This window comes from Varroa jacobsoni, unplaced genomic scaffold (assembly GCF_002532875.2).
Source record: "Varroa jacobsoni isolate VJ856 unplaced genomic scaffold, vjacob_1.0 scaffold_1246, whole genome shotgun sequence".
In the NCBI taxonomy this organism is placed as follows: domain Eukaryota; kingdom Metazoa; phylum Arthropoda; class Arachnida; order Mesostigmata; family Varroidae; genus Varroa; species Varroa jacobsoni.
In genome coordinates this window covers 154,547-178,691 of record NW_019214148.1, presented here as the reverse complement: position 1 = coordinate 178,691, position 24,145 = coordinate 154,547, and the positions used below count along the sequence as shown (strand labels likewise).

Sequence of the window (24,145 nt, the reverse complement as noted above, 5' to 3'; positions counted from 1 at the left end):
ATTTATGTGACATGCTTGCAGCCGACTGTTGAATTAAACCATTTTAAAAATAGTACCAAACATTATTCCTAAAACATTTCGTAAAATTGCACCGCCGGTGCTAAGTACTGCTAATTTTTGGAAATCCTATTGATCGGTTATGACTACAACGGACCTGAGCGAACTCTTCTTTGAGCATTTCGAAAGTCGAATATGAGTACAGAGAATCTGTATTGATGTTAGTCGATCCGTATTTCATTCAAAATAGTTATGGATACACCCTCTTATTTTGTTTTGTACTTTATGCGCGGATGCACCGGCTACATTTCATCTACCTTCGACTACAATGGCACTTAGCATTATTGACAGCTTTACAAAGTTAAAGCACTTCTCACGGACCTCGGCATGCATACTTTTTTTAAACGCACCTTTTGATGCCATACGCACGCACGCACATGTACGCGTACTTTACACGAGATCGAGTTTAGGACATTCGGAGAAAAGCAAAAAAGTCTCGTCTAGCTGGAAAAGCTTGAACTGCTAAAAAAAGGCGCATGTAAGCATCGCTGCTACTTCATTTTTACCACTATTTCAATGAATAAGTGACTGCTATTTTTGCTTTGTTTGTTCTCATTTCGAAATTTTCCATTTGTAGCACTGCGGCTTCGCCCTCGTGCGTCGCCCTAGTCGCCACCCCGGATCGCCAACCACTCACAAAACATCGCTTTTGCGCCTCTACTCACTATAATATTTGGTGGAAGTAAAGACGGAAATTTCAAACACGGGACCTTTCACCGTCTTCCCTCTTTGCCTACTTTCTCGTCACCGTCTTTTTCTCTTTTGCTTGCTGCATGCGAAGAAACGCATGTGGAGTTTGATGACCATCGTAGCGTCACATGTACAGCAACAATTGTGCACGATGCACTGATGGCAATTGCTGACTATCAGTAGAAATAGTTGGAACACGAATCCAGCGGGTGCAGAAAACCACGCACTTTATCCCAGTCAGCAAACAAAGGACCAATGAGCGGCCAGAAGCATTGTCGCCTTGCATGATGCGGCCATAACAAATAAGCGACCCACCGACCTACCCACTGTTCGTCCGCCCACATTGTGCTGCCTGCCGCCGCGATGGCAAAATTGAAAACACCGCACCATTTCGCGGCGGATACCAACGATTCCGTGGCGCCTCAAAGACGCCCCAACAGGGATGCCTTGAGAAAAAAAACTAAGGAACAGACCAAGCTAGCAAAGGCACAGGAGCGCGCTTGGAGGCGTCGTAGGGTATAAGTGTCTTTATCATTTTTTCCTGTTCTGCAATTATTGTCTACGACGGACGCACGCTTACACAATATTAGCAAACTGTGCTAAGCGGAGGCGCGAGGGTTTGAAACGGAGACATGCAACGCCAATCGCGTTAGGCGCCATCCTTTCTTGCGCATGTAATTTACGAGCACGCGAAACAAAGTGCTAGGCCTCATTCTACAGGCGGTCTATCATATTGCTCCATTGCTCTCCGACACGATACTGCCGTTGTACGCGAATAGCAACGGTTTTTTAGGAGACCTTTTAGGGATAATGCTGCTGGAGGAGTGTTGAATGTTGAGGAGAATGTTGGCCTGGGTACATCTGGTTTGTTTGGTTACGATAAACTCTGTTGCGTGACGTTCCAGGTTCGAAGCCGAGCGTAGACATAACTTGTTTATTACTGGAAGAGCTCAATTGTCTAAAGCACTCGGCTGTGTGCAAAAATGATTTTTCTAGGGCCTATCAAAATCCTTCACTCTTTATGTTCTCTGTCTACATTTTTTTTTACGAGTTCGTCAAGAAATTCGTTCCTTACTCTGATGTGTTTCAAGCTCGCGGACATCCTGGGATTAACGACTGCCAATTGACAGCAGGTAGAATTAAAGAACATTTTTTTCTCATTTCTTTGTTTTGTCTGGAGTCAAATGGCCAGTATTATGTTCTAAAATGCTAACTAATCTATCGCATCTTATTTTATAAAGAGAAAATGTAGCCTCGTTTGTTTGATATTTGCATTATGGTCCCATTTCGATCAAATCGCTCCGTAATAATATGACCCTAGTGACAGAAATAAATTTTATGACGAACTCCATGTAACCCGTCGGAGACCCTAATCATCTAACTGAATCTGACTGATTAATACTACCTGATCTACGAAAAAAAAAAGCAAAAGTTGAAATATATAACTTTCGTTTATCTTCTGTACATCAAATTTCGTAATAGAAAGCATACATCTAAAGTAATGCCAAACGGCCTAGGTACCACGCGGAAACAAATAAAAGATAGTGTGCTTACGGCTTTATTTTATGCTCGAAACGGTGTCAGTTTTTAGCCATGACGAAAACCTAGAATAGGAAGATCTTATGCAGTCAGTCTTGCCTATCTTCGCCAGATGTCCATGAAAAATCGGTGTAGTCACGTCCGCTGTAAACGCGCTCTTTCAACGGAAAAGTCAATCAGCTGAATCTGTATAGGGTACAAGGCGCAATATTAGACCTTAGCTTTTCACCCTCCTTACATAGCTAAGTACAAATATCAACTATACGTTCTATGATATATAATAGTATCAACTATTGATGTCAAAATTTAACGAGCGTGTTTACTCTTTGACGTAACAAAAACAGTTAGATTGAGACAGAGATCCTCTATCTAGAAAACGACAAACGCGTAAAAATAGAACTTCATCTAGTACCTATCTGCCCTGGCATTTGCCAACGCCATTTACTAACGCATTCAGTTTTCACGCAGATATTTTGCGGGTGCGAGTAGGCCATCTGCTGTAGCAGGGGCATAATTCGGGAGACATGACTGTATAAGATACGGGAGTAATATACCCGCTAGGGCCAGTTCTGCTAGCGTGCGGATAAAATAGGATGCAGGACTTTAACCCGATTAGTTATGGCCAATAGACGTTGCTGCCTTTTTCTCTTGACTTCATTCTCGCGGTAACGTTCGAATTCGGCGGCAGCTGTTGTACTTAGCGGTGCGCTTGGCTGGCTGAATTTGTTCTCGAACGGAAGGGTAGTACCACCCTCAATGTGTGTGGGTATTTATGGCTAAATATGTACTTTGAATGCGTTGAGGATCGGCTAGATATGACTGTACGCGTGCACGAAATTGGAGGTGATGTGATTCATTCAATGAAGCAGCTCAATTATAAGGACTTCGAAGCGGAGTTGTCACCTTTATTGGACCGGTTTATTTAATTGTGAAAAAGATTGTTGATTAATGTAATTAGTATCGCTCGTGAATTTTGTCTTACTATTTTATTACAACTGTTGGAGAAAATAAACCAAGTAAAAAAGGGTTCTCTATTCGTTAATTGCCAATTCACCGGCTTTCCACCTTTGCATTTGTTTTTAGAAAAATACTCGGATGCACGTGCCCTAAAAATCAACTTCAAATGCATCTTACGCTACAACGTAATCGGTAAACGCGTACGGGTAGAGGCCGAATGGTAGCAGATTTACCGGATAAAAATGGAGAACGATTACAGGTACAGAGCCACGATAGCTAAAAGTTAAAGCAAATCTTCAGCGCCGAAGAAAGCCATTTGACAGAACCGGTAAGTTCCTTTGCTACCTGCCTAGAACTAAGCTATTATGTATGTACCATTGAACTGAAACATAGTATGGAAAACTGCTGCATTTGTATGCATTCATATTAACGGCGTTATGAAATTGCTTTGGTGGATGCTCGTGACGGTAACTTCAGTTTCACCGCGACTCCGGCTTCATCTGTTTTCCTCACTGTTTTTGGCGCCTGTCTGGTATTTCGTGTCTGTTGCGTCAACGTTTGAAGTCACCCACTAAAGCTCCAATAGGCATTTAGTAGGTATTGGTGGCCATGGTAATAAAATTCCACGTTTTCGACCATATAATTGAGGAGAAAGACTACGCGAAAAGAAATTATGCTTCAATAGAAGTATACCTGCACCGAGCAGACTGGACCATACTGGCTGATGAAGCGATCAAAAGACAACGACTAACTGGAGAATCGTGTACCATACCATTCTGCAAAGCACTGCCTTAAAAGCGATTCGTAATCATACAGAAGCGCTAGACTCTATTCGGCGCCTAAGCGATACACTGCCGAGGTATAATTGCAAAGAAACAGAACTACTCTACGCTTTACGTAACCAATTCGATCTTTCAATGTTTCTTAAAACATTACCCAATATATGCCAAAAAAACATATTCAGGTAATGCCTCAGGTAAGCTTCTGTCATACGTATTTAAGATATGAACTCTCAATCTGTATCTCCCTGCCGAGAATTTTTAGGCTAACTGTTAAGAGTGCTCTGGTCTCAGACATACTGCAAACGACCATAAGGCGTCCGATGTAAAGGATTTAAGGTTGAGTCTATCAATAAAAGCCTAGTATCATCAAGTGTAACAGCATGCCAACTGTTCAAAGCCAAAGTTCATATCTATCTCTATATATATATATATACACATCCATATTAATATAATATTTAATTCTTAGAATCACCTACAGACCGAAAAGAGGCACCAATATGCAGCTATCCGAAACACAATTCAAATAGGCAAAGTTAATTAATATATCTAAGTTTGGCGCCGCAGTATCTTGCAACCTTAAACAGTGTTCAAACGAGTCACTTATTTCAGACTTCTCAAGACATTTCTGTACCGGCTTCGTTCGTGAAGATACAGGTAGGGTTGTTACAGGTTACTGTAAACAAGTACCTAAAATGGGTAAATAAATTAGATTTAAAATCATCGTTCGAAAATGATGTGTCGTTCTACACATCGGGCACAGAAATCACAATCATACGTATTCGTTTGGCGGGCTCAAACTAAGCCACAATATCGGAGTGTCACAGCGGTCACCCTAAAACACAGAAAATACGTAACAGATATAATTCTACGCATAACACAGCACTCTAATTGGATGTTATGTTCAATCGTCCTAAAAGGCCAAATGTTGTATATTAAGCTATTCAAAACATATGTTGGGCCGCGCATGATATACACAGTGTTCGTATGATATACAAGTTTAAAAAACGTAAAGGTACAATGGATTGTCGAAGTAAACTAAAGTGTCGAAGTAAAGTCCGATATAAGGACAAGAAGAATTCCCATTAATTCTCTATAGATTGAATAACGTTGATAAACTTCGGAAACGGTGAGTTTCGATACGACCGGAATAAGTTTTAAGTCTCATGCCATAAGTTCACCTAAATGGCCGAATAGCGGTGCGTAAATGATATAGTCTCATGGAAAGCCTCTCGCGCGCGGGGTGGGTAGTTTGATGCAACAAGTAAAAATAGTAACATGCTTGTTTAATGCATACGTGCACCATTGTCACAAAGTTTTCAATTAAAGCGTATAATCATATATTACGTGCAAAGCATTTTCAATTTTCATCATAAAACTAGGAAAAAAGAAAAGACAGCTATTATCTCGCTATAGCCGTCACCAAATGACAAATATCCACTTACATGACGCATACGAGACAGAATATGTAGAGCTCCATTATATAATCGCCGTTCAATAAACGTTTGTACTCTCCTTAGTCACTTCGGTATTGACAAATCTTTCAAAAGCGCCCTTTAAACCTCTACGTCCTCCGAAGACCCTTCAAGTCCGCACACATATACTTCTCACGTACGCAAGCGGGGCACTGCGCAGAATGTTACACGAGTTAGGTCGGTTTAGCTGACGAAAATGGGAACGCCTGCTTGGCCCCCCCCTTCTGTTGTTGGTGAAATCCTATCAAAATGTTTACCAATATCTTCCGAACAGATTTAGCAAACAACGATATCTGTCCTAGCTAAGCAGGGCAGGCCGAACTAAAAAATCTAATGTCCAGTGGCTTAATATTACATTGTAACGGTGCCTACGATATAAATTGCTTAGTACTTTTTACGTGTGACCTCTCTTTGTTTTAGGCAGTTTTAGTAAAAGCGAATGGCCACACGTCTCAGCGCTTAACTCACGAGCACTCGCTCCGGTGCTTTGCTTCTGTTGTTAAGACGAAACAGTGAGGTCGATGAGTCCCGTTTTCATCCACGATTAGCTAAACTGTCGAAGCACACAGTTCGGCACTTACTGGCAGATCTTGTAGTATAGTTCGTATGACACGATTTCCGACAAAAGTGCTTCCCCAATAATGCGACAGGAACGGTCCAATGTCCGAAAGTGAAGTCAGAAAATGTAATTTATTACAGGGCGGCCCGAGAGTCTTCTATTATTGTCGCTGCTAGAACAACGGCTAAAGCCGCTAGACAACAGAAACGAACGGAACGAAACAATTGGAACTCGTAAGCCGTGTGTTCGATTAATCACAATTACCTGCCGTAGTATCTAAATTTTAAGTCAGGTCGCTTTCTAAGCCTTCACAGAACGAGCACAAAGGTACATCAGTCGGGAGTTAAAGTCGGTTTCCACTACGTTAAAGACGCTCATCTATCTGGCGATCACTTTTTATACAATTTTTTTTGCATAAACGCAACGTCGCAACCGTCGACGGTGCCGTCGTAGATGTCGCTGCAGCGATGGCGCGCCACACAAACAACACATGGGATAAGAGCGTCATCAGCAGCAGCTCTGTAGCGCCAGAGAACTCTCTACTGGCCGCGTCATCGGGGACTGAGTGCCTGCTTCCGGCGACGGCAGAATAATGGATAGACAGATACAAAGGAACGATGGGGGAACAGCTAAACGTAACGCTGTTGACGCCAAATCGTTCGTTGATAGCCTAGCGCCGACGGACGTTACTGCACTGTTTCGGTGGCTGGTGCCATGGCAACGAGAATAAATGCTGGGCCTCCCTTGGCTCGCACCGCGTCCATGTGCCGATCCATAGACGACAATCTATGCCCGAATGCACCAGCAGCCGCCATCATCGTCGAATATCATAAACAAAACTGATAGCAATAGAAACAGGAACACCAATGCTTAGCTAAGTACTGAGCGTCGAACGCCGTCTTCTGGTCGCGCTGATACCTTACGGACTTTGACAACGAAGTAACCAGTGTTTAGCTGTGTAAAGCACTATACAACCAGTAATCACGGATCAACAGTGAAGCTGACTGACGATGTAGAATTTTTTTAACGGTGGCAGCCTGGCAACTATCTTACATTGTGGAGAATTGTTTTGTCCCATGTGATTCAGCAAATTTGCTGGAATTTCTGTGCCGATTGGTTTTATGCATGAACTTGCGCCAAATAGAAATGCTGAGGATATAAGGGTAAGGCGATTTCTACAAGACCGATTGAAACAGTATTCAACAGGAGTATTTAGCATTTCTAAGCTTTTTTGCAGTAAATTAAACTCTGGAGCATACTAACGGGAAATGTGACTAGTTGAATCTATTGTGACTACAGTGAATGTGTCTATTTTAATGGAGTCGGAAAACACTGATAAACAGATCAATCGTTAGAGACCTTCTGGTCGCTCTCTGTTCGCTATAGGTGTCATCGCTGACTAACTGGACCACGGATCTTGCCAGGCAGTGCAATACGAACTTCGTCCTTGCAAGCTCTAACGAGCGCAAAACAACGGTGCTCTCAGATCCTCCAGAACAGCAAACGAATCGCTATATATATAGTCCACTTTCTCCACATAAATTATTACCCGTTTTTGAGCGACTACAGCTAATACCTTCCATCGACCGATAAGCAAAAAACCACCAATTAAGAAAAACACGAAAAAATGCCGTCGGATCAAACCCCATCTCACGAACAACTATTCGTAGTCGCTGCTCTTTATTTACTCGTAGTATGTCCAACCGGCGTCCTTTCACTGGAGTGTTACATCTGCACGAATCAGGACGAGAACAATTCGAAATGTACGTCGACAATCCAACTTTGCGAGCCCCACCAGGACCGATGTATGACCGAGGTCCGTTGGGGGTCAACGCCCTATTGGGCGCCCACTGGCGAAAAGCAATTTTATATTTCGAAGTGGTGCTCGAATCAGACTGTCTGCGACTATACGACTCGACAACAATCGAAACGCTGCGATCGAATTTGGTATAACGACTGGGAATGTTCGGAGTGTTGCACAGGTGACCGTTGCAATTACTATGTTACATTAGATGCGTCCAGTGTAAAATCATCTCTAGCCTTAGTGATAGCCTTGGCGTTTTTCGTCTCACGAATTCAAGCCTCTGTTCCAGTGGCCCACATCTTCTAGATGGCCATGTGTTTTTTGTCGTAGTTCCTGTTGCTTTCACGACAGCTTAGCTGACAAGCGATCACCGTTATATTAGGATGTTGATACAGACAGGTGGATAAAATGAAACACGCAAGCATCCTTGTCGCGTTCATCCAATCGAACGATCTCCTGTTGGTCCAAAAAACAACCAATAAATAGATATGAAATAAGCGTGTGAGTAAAAACTAGATGCATATGCCATTACAGAACCGTCGAGAAATGGTGTCGGAAAATATGCGAGCGAACGGCGTGAGTACAGCAGTATAAGGACTCGTGCAAGTTTTCGATGTTAAGGACACGGCCTCTGTGAAATAAGGTGCCTGGCTTATATTTCAAAATATATGTTCGATATAGGAATGCATATGGAGATGTTTCTCGACGAAGGAATATCTATATGCCATGACAAAATGCAAAAATATTAATATGAAGCATACGTAGCATTAGGTATATTGAGACCCTAACAATGGCTGCTGCCGAGTGCTATGAAAGCCAATTTTCACGATAGCCCTGAACTATTCTATTCTGAAGGGTTCAGTCATATTTACTCGATGAATACCTGATCAAAGATACGTTTATACACGTGTACCTAACAAAGTACTAAGCGTGCTTTCTGTATTTTTTTAATGCAAAAATCATTACACTGAACAGAAGAATATAATGGTAGTTAACGCAGAACGTGATGGATGGCAGAATGAGAACGTTGGTATAGGCATGTATAGAGCCGAGCATCGTTGTTCGAGCAGTGTTTGTCATCGGATGAACCTGAGTGCATCCGTTTCGTTTATGAAGAGGGACAGTAAACATGATAATGTTATCTTCTGCAGTGAACGACGCACGAAGAAGGAATAATTTAATGAGTCTCCTACAGTTACGAACAATTACACGGGCTAGAAAGCAGCGGGAATATTTTCGAAAATAGAGTATCCGGCGAGTATGCTATATTCGAAAAAAATAAAGACGTATTACCTAGGAAAGGGAGCAAAATTGAATAAAACTGAATTGAGCGTCCTGTGTAGTATGCGAAATGTGCTATATGAAAATCAATGTTTAGTAGTATATTTTAGCACAAACTAATCCATATTTTTAGTAAAACAGGCCAACCTTACATCCGTTTATCGAATCATGCTACCACAGCGATTTACGTTGAAATCGACCGTAGCAGTCCAGCTGATTAAAGTTGGGCCTACTCACTTTTCGTAACTCTTATGGCCGTGTACGAAGGCAGCGGTATAAGAAAGCCTGAATACGGGTAACTTCAGCCATGTTGCAATTGCCGGGGGTTATGCTCTCGTGAATTCGCAAACGAAACTAATAGAATGGAAAACATTTAGAGAGATTCGCACCCAATATCAAATATGTCATCTGGCAACACAGGTTTTTGGTCTCGTTCTAGATTGAGTCCGTTTTAAGACCACTGTCTTTCTCTGTGATTTTGTGTCTACATGTGTATATGCGTTTGACAACGAAGTTCGCCTTTAGCTTTCTTCCAGGTGGCTGAAATGAGCGCTTCAGGAGGCGCAGACATTATATCTCTCATTCCCCCATGTTCTTCATGACAAATCTTTATTTTTCTTATGACAATGCCGAACTGTGCTGAAAGCGGCACCGGCGACGCGTCGCCGTGCGACGAAGAACCAAGCTGGAGGCTCGGATTTGCATAGGGGTCATTGTTTTTCTAACAGTAAAAAGTGCGCCTAGAGATTTGATAGTTCCTTTGGCGCTATTCCGCGGAACATGGTTCAAATACGGCTAAGAAAAACTTGCTGCGCCTTCCCCACCCCTAAAAAAAATTAATATTTTTTTTACAACACTGTGTAAAGGGAGCGTTATTCGATGAAACAGAGATCGCACAATTCCGCCGTTGCTTCTCACACCTGTGTGGCCTCTCTCTATATGAAACGCACCTACTGAAAAGGAACAAGGTTGTAAATAAGCCAGAGTATATCCGCATGTTCTATTTTGTGTAACTTATAGCCATAATAGCCACATCAACAGGGATAGTTATGTCTCGTTAATGACGAAACGATATCTATAAATGTATGATATATCATAGTTGCATACATTTGCATAGAAAGTCAAAAATTCAAATGGACGCTTTCCTCTATGGCGGTACCAATGTACGACACGTATAAAACTTTGAACTTCAGTCATAACCTCTCCTGATGATTAATTTGAGTTGGATGACATTGTCATTCAACTCCTTCGTGCCGCAATACTAATGCATTATTGAAGCACCATTCTATATATATATATAATATATATATATATATATATATTACTAGACTTCACCGACAGACTGACATATTACAAATCAATAGCAATGTGTACAATGAAGCAGTAAACTAACGAACACTCCAACGAAGTGAACTGTTGCATGCGTAAAATAACGTGAATGTAAAATCCAACCGTGTGTATAGCAAAGTGTCAACAAAACAGCTCAGTTAGTGATTGGAATGCGTGTGTAGTTGCGCATACACATCAGAGTTCTTCAAAAAAAGATACCACCTAAATAGCAACCAGTTCTGTTGAGCCCGAATGGATACGTCGTTAAGATTTTTAATTTTTCAGCTGTTTTTTTTCTACGGCAGTGTTTGTTATCACCGTTATTGCACAAGATGGCGCATAAGTCTCTGGACAATTTCAAGAAGGGTTCCGGATACTTGGAAAATTGAAGTTTCTAGCCAACCCTTTAGAGGTTTTTTTAAGACTATCGAGAAACTTTTTGATTAGGTTATGTATAACGTATTGAATTTGTGATCTGTTTAACGGTGATCAGTTTCCAACGACAAATCCATGAAAAAATCCTACACAAATGACTACGGGCCAGGAAGGAATATAAATGCTTAGGTAAACACACAGAACTATGCTATAGAAACACACAGATTATCTGGACGGTTTTTATTAGGTGACTAGGAAACTGAAAAATCACTTCATGTTTACACATCTGTATTTTCCAGATAATACGTAGGCAAGTCTATTTCTACAATTAGTGATTGGAAACAACCAATTGTATCACTGTATATTAATCGTTGAAAAGTTCCACTCATAAGATGATGAACTGAATTTACTAATAAAATATATGTGCATCAAATAAATAAAAACAAACATTAAGCCTATCCTTTTTTTAGGTATGAAATCGCATGAGTTTAAATTGGCAGGGTCTAATAACCGGTTCTTAATTACCATAGACCGATAGGATACAACATTTGTAATCCACGTAAGGCACATTGACTAACTAGTTAAAAAGCGGTGATACTAAAAACAAAGAAAGCGAGATTCATTATGGGGCGAAACGCGGTGGGTCTGGTGGTAGAAGCGGCCGAAGTGTTTGGCAAAACATGTTATAATCTCAGGCGGAACGATGTATCCATTATGGTATTATTAGCACAACAAAATTGCATTCGGCCTGTTACAAGGCCCAAGAATCAGATTCTAGCTACCGAATTGTTACCAAGTTCAAATGTGGATATAATGCGAACATCCGTAGCTTTTTGATTCCACAACCGTAAATGCCATACATAATGCTTGTCAGATTTTATTTAAAAAATGTCATATATTGAACATAAGTTGTAAAAGGTGGTTTAAGTTCTACACAAAATCAGTCTCAAGGTCCTAAATCCATCATAGAAGCTTATATTTTACAGGAGGAGCATGAGGATCCAGAAAAGATGCTTAGGGCAAATGACTAATCTGCGTAAAGAAAAAGGCATAGGTTTTTCGATTTAGTGTGGTAGAATTATCCAGATCTGTCAAAATAAATGTTACATCCAGTTCTGCTGCTCTGGTTTAGCATTGCTTCAAACGGCTGACTTCCACCAGTACGAAACGACATGTGTCTACGCCCGGTTTCCAGCCTTTTAACCCCGCCGCCAATTTTTACTCTGTATATTGAATCACTTTGAATCTGAGTCGTGAGGCGGTCGTGCAAAAGAGAGATTATGAGATAATTGGATCCATCTCAGTGTCTCGCCAAGAGCCAGGAACAACACACTTACATTACGGAGTGTCAACGCTAATGTTAACTACTATATGCCATATTTCCGACCTGTATGCCCTGCTGTACCTTTTGCAAAGAACCTATAAAAGGGCATGCTAACAATATGCTATAATAAACGATTTGCGACAGTGTCATGTTGTCAATAGTGTTGACAATTTTGAATCTAGACCGCGCATGAGGTTTCTAAGTTCCGCAGACAAGCACGTTACTACTGCATCATCATGGGTGCATATAAATGCAAATCTGTCCGAAATTTTTATTGAATGTGATAAGTTATGACATGTATTCTAACGTTATCTATGAATTGGGGACGTATTAGAAAGTACTGATACCTCAAATTCCATGTTAAGGAACATATATACAGCGATAGCACTGTAATACGCTAACTAGCTAGATGTAATAAATACTCACTTTAGCGAGAGAATCATATCTTCGAGCTCAAACACGATCAGGGTAGGTTTTAGGCGCAAGTTGTGTAATTTTTCTGTGAACGTATGTGAAAGGGTAAGTTTCGGTTGGTTAGAGAATTTTTGCTATCGTAATGTCTTTATGGACTTACTATATTTAAATTGAAGCCGCCAACTGAGAATATAAAATGCAACAGTTCAATAGGTGTCTCGCGATGTTCTTAATTCGTAAGACAAATATGTTAGCACTGTTCCTCTTATTTGAGTATAGTAAGTTACCTTGGGCAAGAAAATATTGAACGTACAAGCTCTTACCAAGTACAAAACTGTTGCGTTAATGGACTGCAGCCCTGCCCGTGCCTTTTTCTACCGTAATGAATTGCATTTTATTTCTTAAAATCAAAATGCCTACTTCGACAGCCATGCCTCGGTTAAATAAACACCGCCCGATTGATGAGAATAACCAAACAGATAAAAACATTTCTTTAGTACTAAGCCAATTGGTGTCAAAACGGGCGTATTTTCAACAATTGCTTGACAGGCATGCTGAGTGCCATTTTGAGCTTAGTTCCTCTTGGTTCTCGTTTAGAACTATGAACTCACCAGAACAGAAGAGTTCTTAGATCCGTCCTATCTAACCGTCGACGAACCGTTAAAAACAGTACGTCTGGGAGTGCAGCGCTTTACACGGTAATTTTCGCTTGCACTCTTCGTTCTCGATTTGAATCCTGTCTCTTGAAGCCCACGTCGACCAAAGTAACGTCTTCAAATTGATTTACACCCCCTCGGTCCAATCGTGATGGCATCCTTCGAGTTCAGCCTTTTTCGACAAGCCAATTTTTTTGTAACCACTGCTTGAGTCAGATAAATGTTTATTTCATCTAATCTGTACCCGTTTCGTTCAAGATACTTGATAGAGACAACTTTGCGTCCATCTTTGACTATATCAGATCGTTTATACTAGATGGCGGTGCGTAGGTCGGTATATTTCTCGATATTGCAAAGGCTTTTGATTCCTTTGACCGTTAAATATTTGCCAATACTATATCACATACCAATGTTTTTCCTGCCTAAAAGTCTTGAATTTCTCTCTATCACACTTTACGACGTTATAATTTCGACTTCAGGGCCTGATTCTTCTACAGGTTCTATGGTTGCAGATCCTATAGAACGAAGCTTTGCGTGCTATTTTTGCTATCAGTGCCGATCTCGGTCAAGTATGACATGATTAGTTTAATATCCCGAAAAGCTAGAAATACCTATCATGGCATTCCGAGCGGACTAGGAAGTTTGCTCTGTTTAGAAATTTCACAGATGTGAGCTGCCTGCTTAGCCTTTTATGCTTTAGTAAAGTTGCAGTATGATTACCTACTGCTATATACCTTATTCACAGATCTTTACTTAAAATCTTCCAAAATGAACTTTCTGAATGAAGAAATCAGTCAAAAAACATATACTTGTAGTTACTTATTACTTTCGAACCCGTTTTATTTCCTTCGTTTCGTTTCTATCTGGTTCTTTCGATGATTTGTTTCCACCATCGCTATACTCAGTTCAGTGAATTTTTGTCTCTTTTGTTAAGTAAACTATAAAAGTTATTACGCGATAACGTTTGCACTTCTGCCCGACTCCACTTCAATGCAATCATAGGCGTGTTTCACATGTAATCATCTTTGCATTGAGAACTTGCCTTTTTCTACGGGCCGCTTTTCTGTGTGGATCAGAGGATGACGAAATAGGAGCACAGAAATGATGCGGTGCAGTGCGTACGTACAAAACATAGATTTCAGCTCGCATCCTGTACTGTGGAAGGCGAATGAACCAGGCTGGAGTGACGACGAAGGTCAGCTCAAAGGCCTCGTCATCTTTGTGTTCCGCCAACGAATCAAATCGCATCCATCTCACCCACGATTAATAATAACGAAATTTAATGAGATTGCATTCGCTTCTCTTCCAAAGGGGGTAATCGAGTTTACTCAGACACGAAAAAAACATTCCTTGAATCAAGCTTCACCGAAGACATTCTAGCTATCTACTGTTTTACTGTGTACAATTCGGTAACTGGGGCTGCTTGTAGTGAGAAGGAGTCTGCTCTGCAGTAGGATATTCGTTTATTAGCTAACTTCAGCGCCAGTGACCTTTGGCCGGGACGAAGCAAAACCAAAAATACCCGATGGCAGGAGATATGTTCCGTCAGCGGGAAATAGTAAAACCTATAAGTTTCAAACAATCAAATGAGCACGAGGAAAGGCGTGAGTAGAATTTTGTTGTAATGACGACCATGACGATGATAATTGTGATAATAATAATAATCATTGAAAATTCAGTCAATGAAAAACTAGAATCGAATGATGCGTTCAGGTGATCTAGGTTCCGAGAAGAAGGTGGAACTGAAACTTATTCAAATTGTTCTGAAAATGGACCATTCACCAAATAATTGAAAATCCCAGGTACAACAAAACATGGACGGCCTTTATAGAAACCCAGAGTAAGTTCTAAACCAATGAAGCGCTTTTGTTCCGTAAAAACTTCGGAAGTTGTCTCACGTGTTTATCATGACCGAGCAATTAAACTTCATTTCCGCTTCCGAGAACCACACTGTGTACATTGTCAACGTTGATTTCATCAGAGGGATCATCATAAGCAGTCTGCATCCCGCTTTACAGTTAGGGTTAAGCATCATTTTTGTGCTAACGAAGTTCGGAAGAATCTGTCGATTATATTATTTCCAGTTATTTTCGTAAGTAACGCTTGTCCCGCTTGCAGGGCGCCGATTGTATTCAGAAAGAAGCCAGTACAAACGCGGGTGTTATCCTCGTTGCCCTACTAAGTTTTTATGGATCACTTGTCTGTTATTGTAGATTCCAGCCTTTTCCTTAGGATTGTGTATAGCAATTTCTCCAATGTTTTTTTTGGAATTTCATTGCCGACTCGGTATAACGAATATAACCTCGTTTTTTAGTTGTACGTCTCTGGTATACAATTCAATTCGCAGTATACATCTTTTCTACGCTGTGGCCGGCCTGTAGCTTCATAGAGGTTTTTGCGACCTGAAAAGTGATATGCGCGCACCACCTGGACAACCTGCTCCTCTCACATGCTGGCTCGAGTAAACGAGCAACGATCGGGCAACACGTTACGTCTTGTTACTTCGCCTGATGCGGAGCAACCTGACTCGCCGACTCGTAGGACGGCCCTTTGACCCTATCGTAGAGCTGACCTGCCGCATTAGCTGACTGCCCCCGGCGTCTCATTCCTTTTACGAACAGCGTTTGCCTGTGCTCCCCGTTTCCTTTATGCAATTTCGTAATTAGATGATATTTTGTGTTGAATAGTGCCTAATTCAGGACCAGGCTAGAAACAGGCGAGTCGACCTAACGAGAATTTAATGAGTGAAATTGGGATCGCTAGTGGAGTCCAATGCTTTGGCGGCGGCAAACCTAACATGTGAGAAGAGAACTAATGTTTTTTCGCTGAAATAAACCGGAGCAATAGTAGAAATACGGAACCGGCCAAGGGACGCGAAGTTATGTACTTCTCTTAGCAGTATGTATGGAAACCATGTGTACCTATATTAATGCGTATACATGGATAAGTTATATACATGGACCCCTTACTAGAGAATAGTTGTCAAGAAAAAATTTTTCAAACATTTAGCGGTTCGTTTCGTTTACCCACTGCTGAAGCAAGCGACTATACATAGATAAGCAATATAGTAATAACTATTTGCATTGACCAATATATATGAAATACTAGTGAACAGAAACAATAGATTTTAAAGGTCGACCAAGCGACTTAATGAATAAGTGATTGTTTACCATAGTGATTACTTGACGCAGACCAAGCATTTGCCGATAGTTCAATATCTGCCACGAGCAGAATTTCATTCACTTGAAAGTTGAAGATACTTAAGCAGGTAGAAATTTTCGGCTTTGGACCGCTATATTCGACCTTAAGATCCTCACAGAATTGAATTTACTACGACAAATTACTATGAAGTTAGCAATAAAAAAAAAAAAAACAAATATGATCGATCATGTATCTACGCTTGTTGGCTTTGATATGTACTAATCCCACAATGCTGGGTGATCCAATACTTCAACACCCCTAACAATACGTTTAACTTCCCAGGAAGAAGAAATATTGCCCGGGTAGAAAAAGACTTCAAGTACTGAAACTATTTAAATGCGACCGAGCAGCAGAGACATCAGCACAATTCTCCTCCTCGTACGACTAGCATAGTCTGATTGAAACTATTACTCGTACGCTTTATCTGCTAAAAACCCCTTTCACACCGCTTATGTTAGAACTATGTTATGCATACGAATACACGCCACCTGCACAAGATCCTCGCTAAGCCCTAAAGGCTTTCTGTAATCTTGGCAGTGGTGCATAGAGCAGCTCGATTGTAAATGCATGCTCAGGCAGCAATGTCCGCAGGCAGGTCCCTGTCTTCTGATCCAAAAAGCCAAACGTTCCAAATGTTAATTTAATTTTTCGTAGTGTCGCATTCGTCCGCTAGCTTACTGTCCCCTTAGCGTTTGTTCGTTCATCGCGTTTCCTCGTGGCTTTTTCTAATTTAGCGGTGTTCTCTCGATTATTCTCTTTCCGCCGGCGGCGCCCTGTTCACCCAGACACCCCTGCTGCCCTTCCTAGGTGCGTTCAGGGCTTTCCAAAGAAAATACTCCGCAGATCCTGAGCCGGCACAACCGTGGGCGTTGTGCTTCTATACTATGCAACGACTCGTGGGCTCGTCGAAGCGCCTTGTTCCAGAAAAAGAGGAAAAGCGAGAATTAATCAGGATCGGCTGCCTTGCCCACCCCTGACTGACTCTGCCTATGTGTGTATAATGAATAAATTTGTACTAATGGTTGAATAGCGATAGCGCCGGTGGGGACATCAGTCGAAGTAACTGGCTACACGACAGATCACCAGCAAACTGAAACAGACCGCAACAATACTAAATGTCCCCTTCGGCAGCCTCCAGACCACGCGATGGAGAAAGTTCGTGACAATGGTGACATTTGAGGGGGAGATCTCGAAATGGTTAGGAATGAGGGCAGGCGTCTCTTAGGAATGTAGCCAAGAGCGACGCCATGTTGGTATCACTGACTTTCCGAAAGAAAATGAGTAATATCCAGCGAAATAGAACGAGAGTCTCAAAGATCAAGAGATAGAATGTGCAGGACTTTGTGATCTACATAACGCGTACTAACGAATAGTAAGAGTATACATCGGATTGAACTTATTGGCTGAGCAGAGTTGGCGTCAGCCAGCCACTATCGCTGTTCGCCGGTCGCCTGCGACCTGTTTTCTTTTTCAGTCAGCTGGCTTCCGATGTGTCAGTTAGCTGGTGTAACTTGCGAATGGCATACAGAGTAAAGTTTTGATTGTGCAGCAGTTTCGTGGTTGCAACAGAAACGAAGCCGAGAACACCACGCAAGCAGGGCTGGCACTGCCTTGTGATAGCTTACGTTACGGTGCTCATCCGCGAGTATACATATAGGGACAGCGAGCACTTAGCACGATCTGGGGTCTATTCTGCCTACCTATTTTTACATGTGTATCGTTCCACTGGGGGAAAAATACCCGCTCGGTTTCCCTCTCGTCATCTCCACTGTGCAGTGTACCGTACTACTGGGGGCAAATGCGATGTGGACTAGGGATACTAGGGACACATTGAGTGATGAATTCAGCCTGGTCAAACTATGTCGACTCTCGGTGTCGTGCATTTCATGCCATGGTGTACCACGATGGTGCCCTTCTGCAGGACCAGTGTTGAAGAAACCCCACATTGGAGTCGTACACTATATGCGAGAAACAAACCCCGATGTCTCTTGTTCGGTCAGCTTATTCGAGGAGACTTTCATGGCGTCGGCCATTGCGGGACAGAAAGGGCCCAGCGAGCTTTTGAGGTCTTCGTGGGATTGCCTTAGACCAAGTCACATCAAATCGCACTCTCTATACCCGTTCCATGATGACCTATCCGTTTGCTCCTGCGTTTGTCCCTGCGTAACAGCGCGCCTGCGATAAAGGCGCATCCCGTTAAAGGCGCGTCTCGCACAAACACGCCAAACTGACAGGAAGTAAGTGAACAGCACCACCGACAACACCTAATCGACGACAGCCATGGGTTGGGATGGCCTGCAAAGGGGGGTCGCCTGTAAGGAATGATTGGTTATAAGGAGTAGTAGGATGGAGGCCGCGGTCTGCGGAACCCTTGCCTTCCGAGGGTCTTCGCAGTGTCCGGATCGCACAATCGTGCCATCGTACTGTCCTCATCTGCTCTACCTCATTTCCCTCTCTGCATCGAATACAAATTTTATTTCACTATTAAGCATATACACTAAGCATTAAACAGAGTCGTCTGCGCAAGCCGCCCTTTCAAGTCAAGTTTTCAAAGCCGACAACGAGCGGTGAAAATCGAACGAGTCAGGCGGAAATCCGGCCATGGTAATTATAGAAATATATTACGCTACAGCAAAGGAGTGGTTTGATTGTCAAATGGTGTGTTAAGAACGATGCTAGATTTAGAACATAAGTTTGACAAAACATCAGAGAACGACAGTCCAAGAAATATATCGAAAACCATTTTTTAAACGTCTTCATTATAAAATATGCAAACTTAAATCTACTGTTATTATTATTCATGTTCGTACTACGATAATACTACAATTAAAAGCAGCGTTCTCAGAAATTTCATTAGATGTCTGTTTAATCTTCCTTTAACCCAATATGACTGACCAGCATTCGGCCCTTCTAAATCCAACAGCACATTCGACAAACTTTGTCGCAAACCGTACAATAATTCAGTTTTGTCATCGGGGAGAACAAACATTGGCTCCCACGAAAAGAAGACTTGTCTTCTATATAATAAGAACATTAACAATAATAGATCATATATTATAACGCTCGGCATTATAGATCATAGCAGGAAAGAGGTTCGAGTATTAGAAGAAATGCTGAGCTGATGGGTATTCCAGTAAAGTACATCTTTACGCAGGCATAGCACGAATTGCTCCTTTACGCTGTGAAACACACTTTTTAGTGCGGGTAACAACCCATGATAGTGATTGTTTTACGAACGAAGATGGCCGCCGATGAGGCGGGTGTGAGTAGGTTTTCCGATCACTAAAGGAGCGAAGTCGATGAAACCTCGAAGTCACTCGGAGATGGACTGTTCATAAGGCTTCACGGAACATGTTTTTCGTAAAGCAAAGCTTCTTGCTACTAACGATCAATCTAGGGCTAAATTGTAACGTACAGTTAAGTGTTGCAGCATTTCTGGTTAGATTTGGCATTGTTCGTTTTCGTTTGTAAAAAGAACAATTCGGAAAGCTTGCAACGATCCACTGTGATCAATATGGAAAAAGCCAAGCTTTCAGAGAACCCTGAATAATCCATTCAGATTCAATGAAGTGTATGATTAGTCTGATTGAAGTCAAAGACGGTGTAGGGAATGAAGTCAGAGTCACTGTATGATATTACTAGGCCCATTCTCGTGAATTATGATGAATAACTGATCGTAACCGATTGAAGTACACGTTGTATAAGAGAATCACAAGTTCCTATATTTCATTCACTTTTAATGTAGAAATTGGGTGATTAATCAAATATGCCTGACAGAACCTATGCAGACCCAGGGGACCGATTCTAACGGATAACTGGTCTACTCATCCATCTCTTTAAACTGGCCCACTGGATTCTACGCACAAGAAAGACTTGTCACCTAAAAATAATAACATTTACAAAAGATCGTCAAGAAAACGTACATTTTACGCGATCCATATGAAATCAAGCAGGCCGCGTTTTTTGTGAAAAGGTTATTACTCTCATGGTGGTATATTATATAGATAGAGGAGGAGATCGAGAAATACAAAAAAGGACGCCAGAAAATACATAAAGGAGAACAATTTTATACAAATACTCTTTGTGTTAACTTTTGTCCGTACGATTTTTCAGTCTAATAAACCTTTCGTTTTATTGCACTTTTATAAACTGAACGAACACTGTTTTAATAACCGTTATCATTATCGAGCCGCCGAATGGGGTAATTTCACAAGTCCAAAAAAGCAAGCTTCCGCTTACGTATATGGAATACTTCGTCAATTACCGCAATGCTGTTTTTGTCACGGTTGTCACGTCAACTAATGCGAAATAGAAAACGTAAGTAATTACCAACTGACAACATATGCACAACCATTTTAACATGTTAGCAACATATTATTTTTACCAAGATAATGGCACCGTCCAAGGCTTTGGTGCCCTTACTTTGCTATGGGTGAAGCTTTGTATCCCGTTTCCCCGCTGTCGTCGCCATACATAACAAATTTCAACATGATGGAGTCTATCTTTCCCTGTTCCATTCAAGCCATCCAGAGCGAAGAGGAAACCCAATTGTATGTATTTTGTGTTTGTTGCGCAACCTGACCAAAATGTATATCTATCTATTTAGACAGGTGGGCTAGAGGCATATTGGAAAGCCCCTGGTTACACGTGTCGTCCAAGTCACAATTCGCCAGTAGCGTCATTACCGCTGTTGAAATGGAGTAGAGCCTTCGCTGCAACCGGCTTGGACGAGCACTGCTTCGTATGAGCATCTAACTTGGTGGCATATCTGGTGGCGTTCAGTTCGCACGAACCGCGCGTATTATACCACATCACTGCGAGAAAAACGAGATATATATATCTATAGAGGGAGAGAGAGAGAGAGAGAGAGAGAGAGAGAGAGAGAGAGAGAGAGAGAGAGAGAGAGAGAGAGAGAGAGAGGGGAGAGTACAAGAACACTAGCACAACAAACGCCTTCCTTCTTGGCAACTCAACTTACATCAGTCGTATATCTCAATTACATATGTAAGCCGTCTGATGGTACGGCAAGCTGCGCCCAGACTGGTGGCGTACGAGAATACACTCGATAAGGATAAAATAAACAGGGAATACATTTGTATATGCATGTACATTGTATGCGAACTGCGTCTAGAGTGCGCATGACAGGAAGCATGCGCGAAGCAACACGAGCCGCCCACTTGGAGCAGAAGATGGAAGGACGGACATGACTTTCAGCCTGCCTTACCTGGCTGCCTCTGTGTGTCGCTGCACTCCGTTCTGAAGACTTTACATCTTGCGTTCTTGTTAGAAACCTCCGCAGGAGAAACTCCCTGTGCAAATCCTCGGAAATGTGTGCTTGCAGCGGCACTGGGCTACACACGGATACGCGTACAGTCGCCGATTCCAAGGTCGTTGGGATAAACGTCAGCTTCGACACAGCTTCATGACTCTGTTATAAAAATTTCATGCCGCCAACATTATTTCCGGAACAAGCTAATAATAGTATTCAGCCAGACAAGTGGCCATACGACAACTGCTGGCCTTTTTTTGACTTTCGACTTAAATACACTCACTAGGGCGAAATGGTATATACGTGGCACGTAGTGACCACCAGAGAGATCGAAAGAGCTTCCGGGGGTAGGAACTCAGGGAAGACTGATTCTGGAATTTTATGCCCAGATTGAGATGGCTAAACACACTCAGTGCTAATTCCCCCTCGCCTGAGTGCCGTCCGGTCCTGAATTAGAAAGAGCGAGAAAGAGTGAAAAACGTGTAGGCTGGTACCGAAGACTGCTGATTACAAGGACGTCCTTCGGCGACAATTGTCGCTCCTGTGAAAGGAGAAACCCTTTAACAAAATGAATTGACAAAACGGTATTACAAAAAAGTCGGTGTGGCTCTGCGCTGTCGTCGTTGTGAGACCTCTCAGAAAAAGCCCGCTAGGCTAGCGGCCAGAAGAGGAAAGCAACTAACCGTGATTACCGTTGAGAGTAAAGGCTGATACGTGGATGGCGGATAGCAAAGACAGTTATATTGGGCAGCTAGTTAACTGGCGTTGATGACGGAACGAGTAATGATGGGGTACACGGGAATGCACTAGCAGGATGTGTATGGCGCGACGCCCATCTGGGAACTGTCTATGCAATATATACAGTGAAAAATTTCAAATGAATTATACAGATTTCATGCAATTATACAGCTGTCGAACTAGAGTAGAACCTGGCCAAAACCCACAAGTTGCACGTACACAGATATACGCACATGGAGAAGTCAGGGGAAGATACCAAATAGAACATGGCTAAGCAATTTATATGAATTAAGGAGCGTTTGCTAGTCACAACATGCCTCATAGATATGACGTCCTTTTCTTGCGATCGAAATCAAGACGTCTTTTTTTTTGAATACAATCAACCGTGGAGTCAGTATATCAATACATAGACCGGGGCTTGGGGGAACCAGTAAATTCCAGCATCAGGAGCCGTAACGATTAAATGGACATCGCTAACATAGTTCATTAGGAGGTGCAGGGTAGTGGTAATATAATTTAGTAGAGTAAATCTTCAGATCTAAATCGTTTAGCGCTATGCTTTACCCACTATGTTGTATACTGTGTTGTCGACTCTCATGAGCATCATGAGAGTATATGGCCAGTGTATTATAAGCTGGAGCAATGAAGCTTGAGGTAACAGAGGCGTGAAACCTCAAAAGATACGTTAGCTTGTTATATAGACAAGTACAAAGACAACCACAACCATGAAAGCAACGAAGGAACTGCTAAAAGAACAGCATGTCGGGAGTTATACAGGACTAGAGTGCCTAATCTATAGGGGGTGACAACCTAATTACTCCAATAATATGGAATACTTGCGTGGTAAGGGTGAGTCGGCCAAAGGTGCGGCTGAGGCAGAAACGACTCCGAGTGAACTGGGCGAGACGAAGTAAGGCACGCTTGGCGCGAGTGACGGCATTACTAAGCCCATATGACCTATAGCAGCGCGACAGCGAAATCCTAGCACAGCTTCAACTAGCCGATCGTAAAAAAAGGAAGAATCAGCAGGCCTGAGCGGCATCGTCTCTGCATGTGCCGTCGGCTTTGTCGGCCAATGTGCGCCTGCAGAAGGACACGTTCTGCGGAACAGACACGCAGCAGACAAACGTATACATACAGCATCAAAAAATTATTTCAAGAATGTCTGTCTATTTTTAGTGTACTGGACCAGCAAACAAACACTGGCCCAACTTAACCTAACCTACCTAATATTCATGTAACCACTGGCAGTGCTACGAGATACCCCACAATAATGTGGGGGCGATCAGAAAAACAATATCACAGTATGAGGTTTTACGAAGGGTCAGTAGGGAGTGTGCCAGCACTGGAATGTATCCGAACGCGAAAGAAGCAAATAGAGGTGTACGCGATCAGTTGCGATTGATACTGCCAGGGGGAATAATATGTGCTGAGGTTTAGTATAGAAATCTGTACGTGGCCTCCCGTTATTCAAACGGCTGATCTATCCCACTTCTGCAACCCACGACACATAAAAGCCGGAGAAAGAGGCTTACGTTACACCGGGTGGCAGCCACACACTCCTGGCGATTAAGCATAAAATAATAATATCATAATCCCACGCACGTACAGGTGCACAAGCAGTCCTACTGCTACCATAACTATATTCAACCCTCAAAAACTAGGCAGCAACCACGTCACTGGTCGGCCAACGATAGC

The 24,145-nt window shown here is 42.2% G+C and overlaps 2 protein-coding genes and 1 long non-coding RNA gene across 7 annotated transcripts in view; 2 read left to right on the top strand and 1 right to left on the bottom strand.

Moving 5' to 3' along the window:
* The window catches only part of LOC111267989 (uncharacterized), a 28,945-nt gene that overhangs the window by 4,598 nt on the left and 202 nt on the right, over positions 1–24,145 (bottom strand). The window contains exons 2-3 of one of the 3 annotated variants that reach the window (XM_086971527.1): positions 23,288–23,547; positions 21,665–21,868 (exon numbers count right to left, since the gene is read on the bottom strand). Coding sequence is in view for 1 of the 3 variants with exons in the window: in XM_022846631.2 (XP_022702366.1) it covers positions 5,468–5,502 (35 nt within the window). In the remaining 2 variants the exon portion in view is untranslated. Of the gene's footprint in view, positions 1–2,301; positions 2,436–5,467; positions 5,602–21,664; positions 21,869–23,287; positions 23,548–24,145 lie in introns of those variants that run through there. The other 2 variants (XM_022846631.2, XM_086971526.1) reach the window with 2 other exon arrangements.
* Positions 2,469–11,292, top strand: LOC111267992 (uncharacterized). Its single transcript, XR_002684942.2, has 2 exons — positions 2,469–3,571; positions 8,395–11,292. It is a non-coding gene; the product is annotated as an uncharacterized LOC111267992 (long non-coding RNA).
* On the top strand, positions 7,684–11,292 carry cold (coiled). Of its 3 annotated transcripts, none has more exons than XR_015314029.1 (2): positions 7,684–8,503; positions 9,667–11,292. XR_015314029.1 is itself a non-coding variant. In XM_086971528.1 (1 exon), the coding sequence occupies exon 1, from the start codon at positions 7,684–7,686 to the stop codon at positions 8,164–8,166; it is 483 nt and encodes a 160-aa protein (XP_086827654.1). In that variant the 3' UTR covers positions 8,167–11,292. The 3 variants fall into 3 exon arrangements, 1 of the variants encoding a protein (XP_086827654.1); XR_015314028.1 differs by having other exon boundaries at positions 8,836–11,292; XM_086971528.1 differs by having other exon boundaries at positions 7,684–11,292.